A 16,803-nucleotide genomic window follows, 5' to 3' on the forward strand; every position below is an offset into this window, starting at 1 on the left:
ATAATGCCAAAAGAAATTCAGTAGATGCACCATAGGATCCCCGCAGCCAAGTAGTGTTTTCGTTCTGGAAGAGGGAGTCCGTGAAATCAGCTACAGTAGAGAACAAAAAGAGATGGAAACTGTGTATGAAAGTTTAAAAGAATCAATTCATCGAATAAATCTAGAAGGAAAGAAATGTTGGAGTGAAGAACTAATTAAATAAATTGTAGAAGAAAAATGTTTCCCAAGCTAAAGAAATGTGCATGCCTTCAGATTGAAAGGACCCATCAAAGATCAAACGGGATGAATGTGAACAGCAATCAAAAAGATCACATGTCCTTGTGGCATTTTTGATAAGGAGAAAAACAATGTGGTGTCTTCCAGAGTGGAGAAAAAAATAGCAAGACTGTAAATGGAATTAGATTTCTCACCAGTACTGTCATCATTTCTGGTGGCCAGAAGGCAAAGAACATGACCTTTAAATTTTTCAGGAGACCAAATAGACATTTTTCAGAGAAGCAGATTTCATCAGTTTACCACCCAGAGGCCCTTTCTTGAAAGGATTACTCAAATATATACTGTCGTAAGAACTTTTGTGTAATGTGAAACAGAGAAAAACACTGAGTCCAAAAAAAAGTAATGGACAAAGAATTCTAGCTGTTAAATGTATCAATGTGTAAAATAATTGTTCACAGAAAATGTAGAAAATAAATCTTAATAATAAACTGGAACCAAAATCCTGACATGGATAAGTTTGAGAAGTAATAATGGTGTTCTTGTCATGTTTGGCAAAAGGATTGATTGATGCAAAAAAGTTTAAATACGGTTGAAAATATTAAAACTACCCACAAAAATCATGAGAATATGAGCTATAATAACCCAAGTGTCTAGAGGTAAGAAGAAGTGATTAAAACTTGATCAGTTTAGGGGTGCCTGGTGGCTCAGTCGGTGAAGTGTCCGACTGGATTTCAGCTCTGTGCTACCAGTTTGGAATTCTCTCTCCCTCTCTCTCTGCCTCTTCTTGCTCACTCACTCTCTCAAAAGAAATAAACAAACATTAAAAAAAAAAAAAACATCAGTTTAACAAAGAGGGAGAAGAAAAAAGCATGGTAAAAAGAACAGAAAATAACATGGCTAGAAGGGGCAACACATACCACACATACTAGTTATTATGATTCATATCAGTAAGTTAAATTCCATTTACATTAAACGTATAGAAACAAAATTCAGCATACATTATATATAAGTACCCCACCTTAAAAGAGAATGACAGAAAGATTGAGGATAAAAAGATGAAATAAATAGGTATATGTGTGTTTATTACCAGAAAGATGAGAAAAAGAAAATGAGGCAATAGCAACATAGAAAATTTTAAAAAGCACTTCATATTAAGAAAATGTTCTATTCGTTACAATCCTCCACAAAAATATGTTATAAGTTTTTCAGTAACATAGATTTATAATATAGAAGCAGAAACTCATGAAATTCTTGGAAAAATTGACAAAGCTGTGACCATAGTATATTTTAACACATGCCTCAGAAGTTAACAAATCAAAGAAAAAAATAGATATTTAGATAAACATTCAGGTAAATACAGGTATACACACCACTTCACAAAAATTCAATAATTCAGTTATATAAGTTTATCTAAAATACCTGTATTTACAACAAAGTGTTTGTTTCCTGAGTACAGAAAAAACATTTTTTAAAAAAAGCATAGGCTGTACAAAAAAAGATAGAAAAATTTTAGACTAATATGACGAGAGAAAAAAGAAGACACATAAGAAAGATAGAAAAGAGAAAGGTGGTAAAACATAAGATCTTCTGAATTTCGAAATAATATTATGTAATTCTATACGAGTAAATTGGAATATTTAGATGAAATGAATGTTTCCCTACAAAAAAATATGTTAGGAATAAAATTGATTAAATTGTATCAGAACTTCAAAAAAGAGAAAATCTCTATATATTTAAACTTTGTAGTTCAGGAAAGTATCCATGTCATTCTATAAAGCTTAGCATCACTCCGATTTTAAAATCTGAAAGGATAGCACATGACGGTACATACCATTTGATGTTGTAAATTCAGATGACTTCTGGGCCTTACAAGTTACCTGTTACTACATGAAATAGCAGAAGCATTCTCTTTTAAGTCACAAAAATAAAAGAAGGTTACCCATCTTCACTTTTTCACAATATATCAAAGTTCTAGCCAATATAAAGACAAGTAAAAACAGAGGTATAAATCCTAGAAACAAAGAGACAGAACTGTCATTTTTTTATCCAATATAATTATCAACTCAGAAAGTCTTGGAATCACCAGAAATTCTATTATTTCATTAAGAGTTTAGAAAGGCAGTACATGGGGCTCGTTGGTGGCTCAGTTGATTAAGCACCACCTTCGGCTCAGGTCATGATCTTGCTGTTTGTGAGTTTGTGCCCCCCGCTGGGCTCTCTGCTGACAGCTCAGAGCCCGGAGCCTGCCTCCGATCCTGTGACTCCCTCTCTCTGTGTCCCTCCCAAACATTATTTTCTACCTTTTGCCCTTTTTTCTTAAAAGTAAACATTAAAAAAAAATTTTAAGGTGGTACAAATCAAATGAAAATCAGTAACATTTCTATATAATAAGAATGACCAATTTTAAAACATTATGAATGAAGTTACTCTATGGGAACAGGAAAAGGAATAAATTAACAAGAAATACCGATGTAGAATTAAAAAAAAAAAAAAACAACTGAAACTTCCCTGAAGGTTATGAAAAGAATATATAAGTAAATTAATACATATACTATGTTCCTAAGTGAGAAACTATACTTTCCTTCAAATTAATCTTCAACTTTATGGGGCGCCTTGGTGGCTCACTTGGTTAAGCATCCGACTTCGGCTCAGGTCATGATCTCACAGTTCATGGGTTTGAGCCCCGCATCGGGCTCTGTGCTGACAGCTGGCTCAGAGCCTGGGGCGTGTTTCAGATTCTGTGTCTCCCTCTCTCTCTGACCCTCCCCTGCTCACGCTCTCAGTCTCTCTCTCTCAGTCTCTCTCTCTCAGAAATAAATAAAAGGAATAAATTAATAATAAAATAAATTTTAAAATATTTTAAAAATAAATAATAAAATAAATAAGTAAATAAATTAATACAATAAATTAAAAAATTAATCTTCAACTTTAGTGTGATTGTAGGCAGAATTCCAGTAGGTCTTTTCGGGCAACTTGACAAATTTTTAAAATTCAACCCAAAAGAATATCATATATCATAAAAAAATATACTTAAATGTTATATACACAAATGTTTTCATACTCTTTCTGGGCAAAAATCTTAAGACAATACTATGAAACAGAGAAAATGATCAGGCTTGTCCTTTAAAAAATTTTAATTTCTCTACAAAGATACCATAACAAGTGAGAGATGGTGTGAATGTATTGCAGCATATGTAGTAGACAAAAGTTTAATAACCAAAGTATGTAAGGAACTTTCCAGTCATTATAAAGGAATTTGATAGAAAAGTGGGGAAAGGCTAAGAATAGGCAGTTTACAAGAAAAGAAATGCAAATGGCCAATAAACAAAATGTTCTATATCACTAGTAATAGAGAAATAAAAATTAAAACATTTCACCAAATTGGCAAAGCTTTAAATAATTTTAGTATCTGACATTGACAAGGTAGAGAAAACATATATTCTGGTATAGAGTTTATGGGATTATAATTGACACCACCTTTTTAAGGGCAGTTTGGCCCTGCCAGAATGCCACGTACTGACACTCTTCTACTTAACAGTTTCCTCTTCGGGGAGTCAGGTCTAGGGAAATACTGGTGATTGTGCAGAAGAGAACAGATCTAGCCAAAGGTAGTAAGTACTGTTTATAGTAGGAAAAATTGCAAATGATAATCAATAGCGAATGCTTAAATAAATTATGATACAACCCTTTATAAATGTAGGTTTTGAGTGTCTGGTATGCATTAAGGACTATACTGACTGTTATTTCATTTAATCATTAAAAGTAACCTACAAGGTAGGTGCCATTTTTTTTCATAGATGAGGAAATTTGAGTTTCACAATGCTTAGACTACTTACCCATTTCTCTTACCTAGAAAATGTACCAATCTGGGTCCTACAAGTCTGTGAAATGAATATGTATGTAGTGCAAGTATATGCATTACAGTTAAATATAACAGGTAGATTCTTGAATTGCATTAAACTATTATGCCCTTTGATCTCATTTAAGTAGGCTATTTAGAGCTGCCTAATAATAATAGTACTTTGTTGATCTCTTAATTCCAGTAGATATACATCTATCGTTACTCATTTTCACCACTCCCTATCCATGCCAAGATATCTATGTTTAGCCCCATGTTCAACCAGAGGGAGATTAGAGAAAAAAGAAGTGAAGGAAAAGAGAAGAGCTGTAAGGAGAGAGAGAAGTAAAGAAAAAAGGGCAAAAGGTAGAAAAGGAGGCACCTTGAAAACTGTGGAGGACATCCAAGAACACTAATATAAATGAAAGTAAAGCTTCCCCAAAATAAAGAGGAAACATTCCATGTTACGCCATTCTAAGCCAAACCTTGCTTTGAAGCTGAAACTGGTTTATAAAGCATGTTATGTGCTAGTTATATTAGTTAGATTTTTACATTTGGTTGGTGTAACAGAAACCCAGCTGCAGTGATTAACCAAATAGGGGTGTATTGTTCTGCTAGTAGAAGGGCAACAGAGGCCAGCAGTTAAAGGGCTGCCAGAGTGGCTCCACAATATCTTCTGGGTACAAGATTCTTCCAGCACTTTCTGTTTTCATGTGCTGATGTCATAAGCATGTGCCTGCCATCCTCATGGTCACAATATGGCTGCTCTACTTTCAGGCTCCTGTTTACATTCCAGGCAAAAAAGAAAAAAGAAAAAGAAAAAAGGAGGGAAAGAAAGATGTGACATGGGGATAGGAGCCATGTCTTTGTTGGGAAAGGAAAACTTCCCCAGAAATCCCTGACAGACTTCTGTTTATGCTTCTTTGGTTGTAATGGGTTACTCAGTCCTAGTAGCAAGAGAGGCTGAGATAGAAAATGTTTCAGTTGGGCACATTGTGTACCTGAACAAAATCAGGATTATGCCAGGAAAGAAGAAAAAGAAAAGAAACACTGAGTAAGCAACAAGTACCATCTGCCATAACAGTGTTCCATTTTTATTTCCATTTGCCTCATAAGACCCAGTCTGGATCAACTTCTGTCCTTAGTTTTTCATACATAATTATGTTCACTGTTTTACCAACTACAGAAAATAAAATATCATTAGCCAAAAGCAATGAAAGCAAAACCAGTCAAATTGAGTCTTATATATTAGTATTTAATACACTGCAAATTCCTAATGGGGAAATTTCAGGATCACTCTTTCCCTCAAACTTAAACCTGCTGCTTACCCACCTAACATTTTCATATATGCTTTAGAAGGCAAGTCTCCTTTCCCTTCTTTCTTTGCTCTCCTACCCTTTTCCCTGGGAGTCAGAGCTCTATAGCTGCCTTTCATCAAAGGCATAAAAGGTATCCTTCAGGACTGTTGTGAAGGACAGGGCTAATCATTTCATCTGTAATTAAAAAGAAAATACCAATAAAGATAGTGTAATAAATGTAATTTAACCCAGTGGTCATTTTAATTATATTCTTCTATTAGTAAAATATTTCTATCATGCCCTCGCTATATGTATAAATTTATATATATTATATATATAGTTCACATATTATATAGTTTACATATATTTATATATAAATTTTACACACACACACACACACACACACACACACCCCACCTATCCATTTATTCTATCAGCCTTTACCTATTTCTTTTAACGTGACCTAGCCTTTCACTCCATCTCATGTGGTGTCATCCTTCAAGTGTCCTACCCTCAGTATTTCCCTCAGTTTTAACCTTCCTTGTCTGCTGCTTTGGGAAGAAGCATCCTACTATGTTCCTGGCTGAATGGTTCACCTTGTACTTATGCTGTTAATCTCATCCTCATTCACTTCCTCTAAGGCCTTGCTCTATCAGATAGTCCTTAAGTTTCTTCCTCTTCATTGGCTCTTTCCCGTCCGCCTGTAAACATGCTCAAGTTTCATTAAGCATTCTCTTGCCGCTGCATCCTCATAAAGCTTCTGTTGCTTTCTGTCCCGTCTTTCACTGCCAATCTCACCACTTGCCTTCACCTCAGGGCATTCCGCCGGATTCTTCCTTCCATCTGAACTACCTTGCTTAAATCCACAGTCAGGCTTCCTTCTTTCTGTTCCTCTGCATTATTTGACACACACATTCTCTCCCTGACCACTGTCTCTCAGTTTCTTCTGCAAGCCGCAGTTCTTGCATTTCTACTTAAATGTAGGTCTTCCCCAGGCTTCCACCTTAACCTTTTTCGTGGTATATCCGCTTTGCCTGTGTGATATTATCTCCTTGTGAGGCTTCAGCTCTTCTCTTTACCGTTCTGATTACTTCCAAACTCATATATACTGCCCTGACCTCTTTTCTGATTCTTGATTTGTATTTCCAATTATCCGTTAAATATCTCTTCCTGGAGAATTCAGTGGTACTCCAAATATAACATGATTAAAGCCAAATCATCTTGTTTAATCCCCAAACTCTTCTTCAGTAGTTGTCATTCTCTCAGTTTTTCACATTAGAAGTCTCGAAGTCTCTCCTATCCATCACCATATCTGTCCCTTTTAATTCTAGAATACTCTCATCTTCCGTTTTCAGTGCTACCCACCCTAGGAGAGCAGCCTTACACAGCAGAATAAAAACATACATCTATAGCAGCATTCGATAGCAGACTTGGGAGTAGGATGGACCTGAGTTCAGATCCCTGCTGCCACTTACTAGCTGTGTGACCTGGGATGTGTTGTTTAGCTTCTCTTACCACTAAGTTGGGGGCAACAAAAGCCACCTGTTAGGATTGTTGTCAGGATTTACCAAAGTAAAGCACACAGTGTAAAAGCCCTGAGTAGACTGTTAAATTCGATTCCTAGCTAATCTACCTGCTTTGGGTTTCTCCTCTACTACACCTTACACGCCTCCACCAGAGTTTCTGAAATACAGTGGAATCATTTATTTTCCTGTGTCAAAAGTCTCTGGTAGCTTTCCTTGTTACTTCAAGAAACATTGAAACACCTTTGTCTTAGTTATATCAGTGAAGTAATCATACACTTTGTCATAGAAATCAGGACACTCTAGAGAGTGAAGGGAGACATTAACTGAACAGGAATCCAGGACAACAGCCATAAACTGGGACTGTCCCGGGAAAAGTGGGATGAATGGTCCTGAATGTATATGGTATTCTTCACAGCACATCCCGCAGCCTCATCTGCTGACATACCACACTGCTCCTCATTCCCGAAACACAGGTCCAGAATGCCTAGAATGCTCCCCTCCCTCCTCTTAAAAATAAATGTGTCTTTATCTCACTCTGCAGAATTAATCCCTCTTATATGGATTGTAATATTTTCCACATATCTGAAACGTAGAGTTTGCCATTTTATAAAAGTAATTGAACTCTTCCTCTCTCACTGACTTGTAGCTTCTAGGGCCAGTCTCACTTGTCTTTAAATTCCCAGGTATTGGGGCGCCTGGATGGCTCAGTTTGTTAAGCATTTGGGCATCCAACTCCGGGTCAGGTCATGATCTCACAGTTCATGGATTCGGGCCCCGCATTGGGTTCTATGCTGACAGCTCAGAGTCTAGAGCCTGTTTCGGATTTTGCGTCTCCCTCTCTTTCTCTGCCCCTCCCCCACCTGTGCTCTGTGTCTTTCTGTCTCAAAAATAAATAAACTATAAAAAATTTTCAAAAAATAAATCCCCAGGTATTGCATACTACATGGGATCTAGTTAGTATTCTGTAAATGTTTATTGAATAAATGAATTTGTTGGTTTGCCTTAGACAGTCCACATGTGAATAATTCAAGACGTTCTTTTTTAAATTTTTTAATTTTACTTATTTTTGAGAGAGAGAGAGAGAGAGTGGGGGAGGAGCAGAAAGAGGGAGACAGAATCTGAAGCAGATTCCAGGCTCTGAGCTGTCAGCACAGAGCCCGACGCGGGGCTTGAACTCATAAGCCACGAGATCATAATCTGAGCTGAAGTCGGAAGCTTAACCAACTGAGCCACCCAGGTGCCCCAATGTTCTTTTTTAAAATCTAGTCCTTGCCTTATTCCATAAAAGAATTTCTTACAGGAATTCATTAAATAATAGCATAAAACTGGATTTTTTCAGGGCACCAGGGTGGCTTAGCCAGTTAAGCATCCGAGTCTTGATTTCAGCTCAGGTCATGATCTTGCAGTTTGTGAGATCTCATAGTTTGTAAAATTCAGCCCCTGGTTGAAATTCTTTCTCCCCCCACCACTTTCTGCCCCTCCCTCATTCATGCTCTCTCTCTCTCTCTGTCTCTCAGAAGAAATATATAAACAAAAAAGAGTACATTTTGGTTTCTTTTCTTCTTTCATTTTATTTATCCCTACTGCACCTTGGGATGAAGTGTTTCTTAACCTGATGTTTGTTATTTTTTTTAGCCACAGTCCCCATTTTGCTATTTACCTTCCCACTGCCCATGCAATCCAGTTCTAACATGAAAGTAGAAGTCCTTTTGGGGACAAAAGCTTTTCTGATAAAAAAAGGAATAGATTTGGTTGGCTCATTTATTCACTACTCTTCCATTATCACTGTTGCTTCTTCATTGGAACACAAGAGTGGAACCTAGCCATGCAGCAGCCATCTGGCATCCATGAGGATGAAACCGCACACCAGGGCAATGGAATTGAAACTTGAGAAACCAGAGTCCCCAACAGCATCCTTAAGCCAGAGAACCAGTCTTTGTCTGGAACTGCAGGACTTGTTGCATACTAAACAATAAGCACCTGCTGTTAGTGGATTTTCTGCTTAATTGCAGCCAGACACATTCCTAACCGGTACACTCATCAGCCTAACTTCAAACATGTGCCTTAAAAGTTTTTTAAAGAAACCTTACTTATTTTTTAGAGACTAGTGTCTGTTCTTAAGATTAAAATAAATACACTTACTATTTTTCTATCTGGTATAGGTACAGAGTTGCCTTTCCTAAATTTTTCATATCCTGTCATTTGAAATAGTAACTTTTACATGTTGATCAATAATGTTAATGAAGGGGCACCTGGGTGGCTCAGCCGGTTGAGTGTCCGACTTTGGCTCAGGTCATGATCTTGCAGCTTGTGAGTTTGAGCCCTGTGCCAGGCTCTGTGCTGACAGCTCAGAGCCTGGAGCTTGCTTTGGATTCTATGTTTTTCTCTCTCTCTGTCCCTTCCCTGCTGGTGCGCTCTCTCTCTCTCTCTCTCTCTCTCTCTCTCTCTCAAAGTAAATAAACATTAAACAAACTTAAAAAAATGAATAACACTACTAAAAAATAAGAGTTTTTGTTTTAAAAAGCAAGTTTGCAGATGAGGCATTATTTTATTAGCACATATCTAAACACAGTAATGTCACTCCATTTTATTTTTTACTAAACTAATATTTTTAATAAGAGATCTTAACAATCTAAGGCTAAAGCACTCTGTTTTGTACACTTTAAGCATGCAAAGTAAAGAGAAAATATTACTTCTCTACTCTATAAGTTGCATGAAGTGTTCCTCTGGTAGTGGGTATGTGTGCCCTTGGTGCTCACCTGTTTTTAAAAGATCAATATTAAAGGATGTATTTATGATAACTGCATATTTTTGTTTAAAAAAATGTGTTTTCTAATTGAGGTAACAGATGTATCTCTCTGAAAATAATGTTGAGACATTTTTAGCTGTGCCAAGAAGATCTTATACTTTATATGATGGCATATGCTTTAATTACATCTATTTAACTGCATAGTATTAAGGAGAATGTTTATTTATTAAGCATTTGGTCAGCTTTGATGTGTTTTTCTCTTAGTACCAAGGACGATTGCTTCAATGTTAATATTCAGCCACCTGTTGGAGAGCTGCTTTTACCTGTGGCCATGTCAGAGAAAGATTTTAAGAAAGAGCAAGGTGAGAGATTACTACAGTTTACTAGAAATTGACATCCCAAATAATATGTGCTCATTCTTCTGGCCGGTCTCTAAAATAAATTACCACATACACGTAGCCATTAACAGATATCAGTGCATAATCCTCCAGTTTTTGCTAATCCTTTGCTTCTACAAAATAACCTTGAAACTATATGTTTGTCTATATCCCTGGCATACTTGAAAATTGATTAATATGTCTTTAAAATAATAAATTGATTCTTAATTAACTTTTCGTTTCTAGGAGTTGTAGATTTGTCAACCTAATGATGTGCTTTTGTGTTTTGTGTTAGGGAAAATGTGAGGGATTTGAGACTTACTGAAGTTCTACCCCTCTACATGTTATGCCTCTGTATTTTCTTTCACTATAGAACTGTTTTTCATGTCTCACTGATTTATTTTTCCCTGCCACTTGGGAGTGCCTCACCCTTCAAAATTATAGCATTAAAATACCTCCATTTTCTTCTGACCTGATTCTGTAGTAAAGAAATGCTATGATGTGAGCCCGTATCAGAGCTGAAATATTTTAAAATATGGACTTAAGAAGAAAATATTTTCTGCAGGATGAAAGTATTAATATGTTGTGCTTGCCCCAGAGTCCAGCATTCCTAGTAATAAAAATATATTTTATTTTCTTGTATGAATAAAGGGAAATAACTATGAGTTTGTGTGTTTAATTAAAGATAATACAGAACTAGGGCATATGTAAGTGGTATAGTCACATAGTGGTAAAGTTTTTGTGAAAGTAGACTGGTTTTCTCTCTAAAGGGGTTATCATACAAAGATTCCTGCATTTTGAGGTCGTTAAATCCTATCTGTCATGCTTCCAGAAAGTACTGGACACATACAAATATCTATACCTAAGGAGAAACACATGCTTCCTGGCACTCTGTCATTACAGTGCCAAAGATTTTTCTTTCCTGTAAGCCGTTGCTGTCCATGGTGTTCAAAAAACCGGTTGTAAAAGAATCTCACAAAGAAAATCTCATACAAGACTGTAAATTAATACTAACCCTTAATTTTCTGCCTTATTTTTAAATGATAAAAAAGAATGACTAAATCCCTGTTTGCATTTGCTAATCTTGGAAGTTGATTATTGCTGTAGTAGAAAAACACCTTTGTGATTTTATGATTTTATTTTTCTGCTGACAAATTGATGCTTACATTTGCTATTCTTACCCTTTGCTGGCTAAAGCCTGCCTCTCTGCTTTACACCCGCCCAGCAGACCCAGGTGAGTGGCACACAAGTGACTGAATAAGGCTTTGGCACCTCTACTGTTAAGGGGGTATTCTTTATTGAAAAGTGCAGCTAAAGTATATCTAAAGCAGCCGATTATCATATGCCTTTTCTGTCCCTCAGCTTTGGTTTAGAATACTTGCTATTTCGATGAAGTGTTCTTTGCTCTGCTGTGACCGAGGGATTTTTCCCTGACTAGCCATACAGAACAGTAAGCGCGTGAGAGAGGTGCTCGTGGAGAACAGCTGTGGTCCTCTGTGGACCTGTTGCCAAAATTCCTTTTTCTTCTGCCATTTTACTTCTATGGTTGTTGATTATTTGTCTGAATAAATCTGGCAGCTGTTTGCTATGTTTAATAGAGCAGAAAGGCTACTCTGAATAAAGCTATTTGAAAATTTGTTTATATGAAGTATTTGTAAATCCTTGTAAGTCTCTTGGCATTTCTGTATCATTCTTTCTGTCTTCCTGAATTCATTCTTTGATATGGGACTTGATGCTGGCAAATTTACCACAGCTTTAAAGAGTCTTTTCAATAGTATCTTTTTAGTTAGAGATTTCAGCTGGTTTGGTAATCGAGGTCTCAATTCTCAACTTTACACATGTACTTGTTTTTTATACTCCTCTAGGAAGACCTTAGCTTATTTCAACAAATGATACCTAGAAAGGACTCCCTACCTGAAAAATCTTCAGTCAGAATAAACATCCATTTCCTCACATTTTATCAGTGCAAACTTCTGGATGGCAAAATACCAGTAAATTTAAGTACCTGTGTGTTTCATTACACATGCTTACATTACATCATGTAATTTTTCTAATTTAAATAATGAACTTAGATACTTAATATCTCATTTCACAGGGCATATATTTTAAGACTCAAGAAGTGCATTAAATGCAATAATTAGGGTTTCACCAGAAAAATTATAAATAAAAAGCATTTCTATTTTTATACTAAAGGCGTATATAATTTAAAAGTTTGTACAGCATTAAATAAGAACACTTCTAACAGATTGTACATAGTAGATTAATGTTTTTTTAATGAAAAGTTTTTATTTCTGATATGATGCCTGATCTCTCATTTTTCCTCAGTTGTTGCATTTAGAGTTCCATGGCTAAATGTGCATGTTTATCAGGTTGGTAGTCAAAGTGCTGAAGGAAAGAATGGTTCACCCTATATATGAGACTTTTTTATAGTATTCATATTAGGAACTCTAAACCAGAAGCAGAATTTCTTTTCATTGCTATGAGTTTTGAGCATTGCAGTTTATAATCTAGCTGTGGGATGATTTCAGTACTGTAAACAACATGAGAGCCTCTCTTAAAAATTTGGTTTCTTGAAGCAGTTTTAATTATAAGAGATGTAAGCTGGCTATTTATTCCAAACTGCCTCCTTTCACTCGTTTTCTTCTTATGAATTAAATTGGAAATCTAAAACTTAGGAAAAAATTTTAATTTTACTTCTGCTTTCTTATATTCTGTGGTCTACATTTTAGCAGTTAATGACAGCTGATTACCCTAAATTAAGTACTCTGTCCACTGCCTCTCAAAAATTTAGATAAATTCTAATGGAACAACGAATTCTATAGTCTGGCAATTTTAAAATATTTTCCTGGTAACTTCAACTTTGTTATGTACGAGCAGGCTATATGGTATCTAATGTCTGTTTTTTAGGGGAGAAACTTTTAATGATACCTTGGCATATTTTTCTTTCTCGGTAATTTGAGAATACCTGATATATTTTCATTTAGAAAAATCTCCGGTTTAAGAAACCTAGAATGTTTACTTAATTTTATTATGATTTATGCATCCATCTTATGGTTTCCTAGCTAGCAAGATGCTAATTCTTTAAATGGTCAGACATTTACTATTTTCTGGCCCTTAACTACCACAAGCAATCATATTTGATGCCCCTTAATTAGAGCACCTTTTTTTCTTTCCAGGTTCTTTTTCCACCTCAGCAATCGAGACAATACATTTGCTTACCATGCTGCTCTCCTAAGTGTTCTTTTGCATGTAAATTAATCTTGATTCAGTTTACACTGTCATGCTGAGTGGTACAAATTGCCTATAACAATAAAACAGCATGAGTTAAAAATAAAGGGGGGTGGGAAGGCAGATTGAATGTGTGCCTTACTTGATAGGATGTTACTTTGCTTTATGCCAATACATTAGCTGACGATAATGAATCTTCTGTTCTGAAAAGCATGGTTTAGTTGATTTTTTAAATTTTACTTCAATGGAGCAGTACCTTGTCTTTTATAGACCAAGTTAGACAAACCATTAATGACAAGAGTGTTAAGGTTAAATATGAAGCAATGCATTCACTTCTCTGAGTGCTATCCATCTTTCCATTTACAGGAGCTTGACAAAAGTACTGGCTTTGTACAACATTTCCTTTAATTACATGCTGCGGGAAACAGGCTTTTAACATAAACATAGTTGCATTCATTTATTCAGCAGTTGCTCTTCAATAGAGCTTAATGGAGAAGGTTTAAATCCTAAATGAGTACACACATCTCTCAGCAGTGTTATGTCAGCAGCCGCTGTGCTTTACTTAAAAGCAGTGTTTGACTGCTTGTGTAGTTTTTAAAGCTTTTGCCTAATATTAAAGTTAAACAGTCTAAGACAGAACATAGTGTCCCTGAGTTTGAAAGTGGTTAGTAAAAACTGCTCTTTGTTAAAAGCTTAGAGAAGTCATTTTACAGTATTAGGCTCTTGTGTCTTCATGCTGCTAATCATAGGGGATCTTGTAAATTTCAGGTTGCATTTGCAATAAATTAGTGAATTAAATACATAGCCCTGAATATTCAGGGCCTTTTGAAAACATAAAATCAAGTTTCGCTATTTTCATAAATTTTGTGAACTATTGTGCACATACCAAATGTCTCAAAAGATTATTGTTTTTACCAGATACCATTAGGTGTCGATGGCTCACATCACAGGTCCAAATCGGTGGCATTTATTATAATTATTTTGGGGTTTTTTTTTAACCTAGGTACTTAATTTCATTATTTGTTCCAAGTGTTTGGTATGTTACTGAATTTGTTTACTGAACATTTTTACATGAGATTCTGATATTAATGGCAGGTCGTATGTTAACTCTGTATTAGGGTTTTTGTTCCTGATCTTGCTTACTTTTATTTTTTTTTCTTAAATACTGATTTAAAATGTCTCTAGAATTTAAGGTTTTCCTTTCACATTTTTCCCTTTGTTTTCAAACGCTATGCTTCAGAAATTTCAATTGGTGTTTTTTAATTAACTCTATAGTTCCATTCACTGGGCAAATACTATTATCGCTAAGTATAGCTGCTTAGATACGTGTGCATTTTTTACAACCACATAACTGTTCAGTGACTTGCAGTCACTGCTGAGATAACTTTGATCCATCAGTTGAGGCCATTCGTCAGGTAATGTTGCTAGTTATTCCAGACTCACTTTGATTTGTACTCAGGCAACATTTGGCAAGAGAGATCTCTGAATGAAAAGGAGAAGAATAAAAATTCTTAAAAAGTAAAAGCTTAAATAGTTGACATAGTCCAGATTAATTGAGTATATTTTAAAGAGACTGAAACTGAATAGAATCTTTGTGATTCTGCATTTTTATCTTAGAGTGTTGAAAATCACATTTATTAAGGGTGATGTTCCACTACATTTGTACATGCTTTCCTACACAGTAAGGATTAAAAATTTTTTATAACATTTGCATTTATTTTAATTCTGTGATTATCTTTAAAACTATATTCTGAAGTGGGTATTTTAAGTCTTTACATTTTGGCAATGGGCTTGAAATTGTTTTAATGTAATTTTCATAAGTAAAAGGGAGCCTTCTTTTGCTCTTACAGGAATGCTAACAGGAATGAATGAAACTTCTACTGTAATCATTGCTGCACCCCAGAATTTCACTCCCTCTGTGATCCTTCAAAATGTTGTAAATGTAGCCAATGTAGGTGTAGTCCCTTCTGGCCAAGATCACATACACAGGTAGGTTCACCAATATGTGATGTGGAGATAACTTGTATATATATGTATAATAGACACATATAAATATTTAATTTTAAGTTCATGGTTTTCCTTGAAAATAAAAGTCCATAAATATATATTTAATCCCCTCTCTTTGTTTCTTTTTATTTTTAAGATTTTATTTAAGTAATCTCTACACCCATTGTGTGGTTCAAACTTACAACCCTGAGATCAAGAGTCACATGCTCTACTCACTGAGCCAGCCAGTCACCCTCTCCCATTGTTTCTGATAAGATATTTGATTGTTGGTTTGTGTTAAGGCTCTTCCCTCTTTCATGCAGTCCTTAGTACACTCGTCTATACTGTCCTGCAAGATATAGTCAGCGTACTTGCATTTTGTAATAGTTTGGTGATTTGCAAAGGTACCTTCTGTAAGATATGGTTGAAACTCTATCCTATTTCACCCGATTCAGTGGATTTCCAGGAAGACCTGTTTTACAAAGCAGTGGAGTTGTCCTTATTTACTTGAAATAAAGGAAATTTGGATCCTGTGTTCATAGTTCCCTTTTACAGCAGTCCCTTAAGGCTGATTCCAGTAATAAGGAGCTGCTTAAAAAAAAAAAAAAAAAAAAAAAAACACCACCACAACAACCATAGGGTCAAATGCAGCTTCTGTTTCTTAGACCAGGAATATCTTCACCTCCGAGCATCTAAAGCATGACATCCAAGTCATTTGTCCTTAAAGGTAGCAGAGAATGTGATTAATATGGTTGCCCTCCTTGTGATCTTATGTGTGCAGTGGCTTGAATTAAAGATTATAATGATCCCCTTAAACCTGCAGTTGTTACTTACTCCTCTGTTAGCTTAAAGGAATTCATTTAATTCATCTTTAATTCCTCTGCCATTCTGTTGCCAGTCTCATACTTTCCCCTTTATATATCTATTTAGAAAATAAATTTAAAATCAAAGAGAATGCCTTTGGGTCTTAAAAACATTTTTTCTAGGGGAGCCTGACTGGCTCAGCCAGTAGAGCATGCAACTCTCGGTCTCAGGGTTATAAATTCTAGCCCCATGTTGGATATAGAGATTACTTAAAATCTTTTTAAAAAAATTTTAAGTTAGTGCAGGGGTAAGAGAGACTCCATACAGAGTGCTACAGTTGATTTGGGTTTTAGGCTTCTCTCTGCCATTATAGGGCTTGGTAATCTGGGGCAAGTTATAACTTCTCCTTGTGGACTTTAAGATCTTTATCTCTTTGGAAAGGAGTGGCACAGCAAAGTTGAGATTTATTAGATAACTGTGTTATCTGTGGAGAACATTGGTTCTTGACTTCAGAAGAGCTGAGTTCAAGTTTTGATCTGCCATCATTCGAAGTTGCCTGTTTCATCTACTAATTGTGATAGAGTGAAGACTGCATGTGCTGGTCAAAAAACAAATTTAGGGACACCTGGGTGGCTCAGTCGGCTAAGCGTCCGACTTCAGCTCAGGTCATGATCTCACGGTTTGTGGGTTCAAGTCCTGCATCGGGCTCTGTGCTGACAGCTAGCTCAGAGCCTGGAGCCTGTCTTTGGATTCTGTATCTCCCTCTCTCTCTGACACTCCC

At 35.9% G+C, this 16,803-nt stretch overlaps 1 protein-coding gene across 1 annotated transcript in view; it reads left to right on the forward strand.

Moving 5' to 3' along the window:
- The window catches only part of AP3B1 (adaptor related protein complex 3 subunit beta 1), a gene marked incomplete at its 3' end in the record, with an annotated part of 255,186 nt that extends 239,965 nt beyond the window's left edge, over positions 1–15,221 (forward strand). Inside the window, exons 25-26 of the mRNA XM_039247437.1 lie at positions 9,892–9,989; positions 15,083–15,221. Coding sequence (XP_039103368.1) covers positions 9,892–9,989; positions 15,083–15,221 — 237 coding nt within the window. The remainder of the gene's footprint in view (positions 1–9,891; positions 9,990–15,082) is intronic.
- Between the last annotated feature and the right edge of the window lie 1,582 nt (positions 15,222–16,803).

This window comes from Hyaena hyaena, unplaced genomic scaffold (genome assembly GCF_003009895.1).
Source record: "Hyaena hyaena isolate Hyena2069 unplaced genomic scaffold, ASM300989v1 scaffold_299, whole genome shotgun sequence".
NCBI lineage: Eukaryota > Metazoa > Chordata > Mammalia > Carnivora > Hyaenidae > Hyaena > Hyaena hyaena.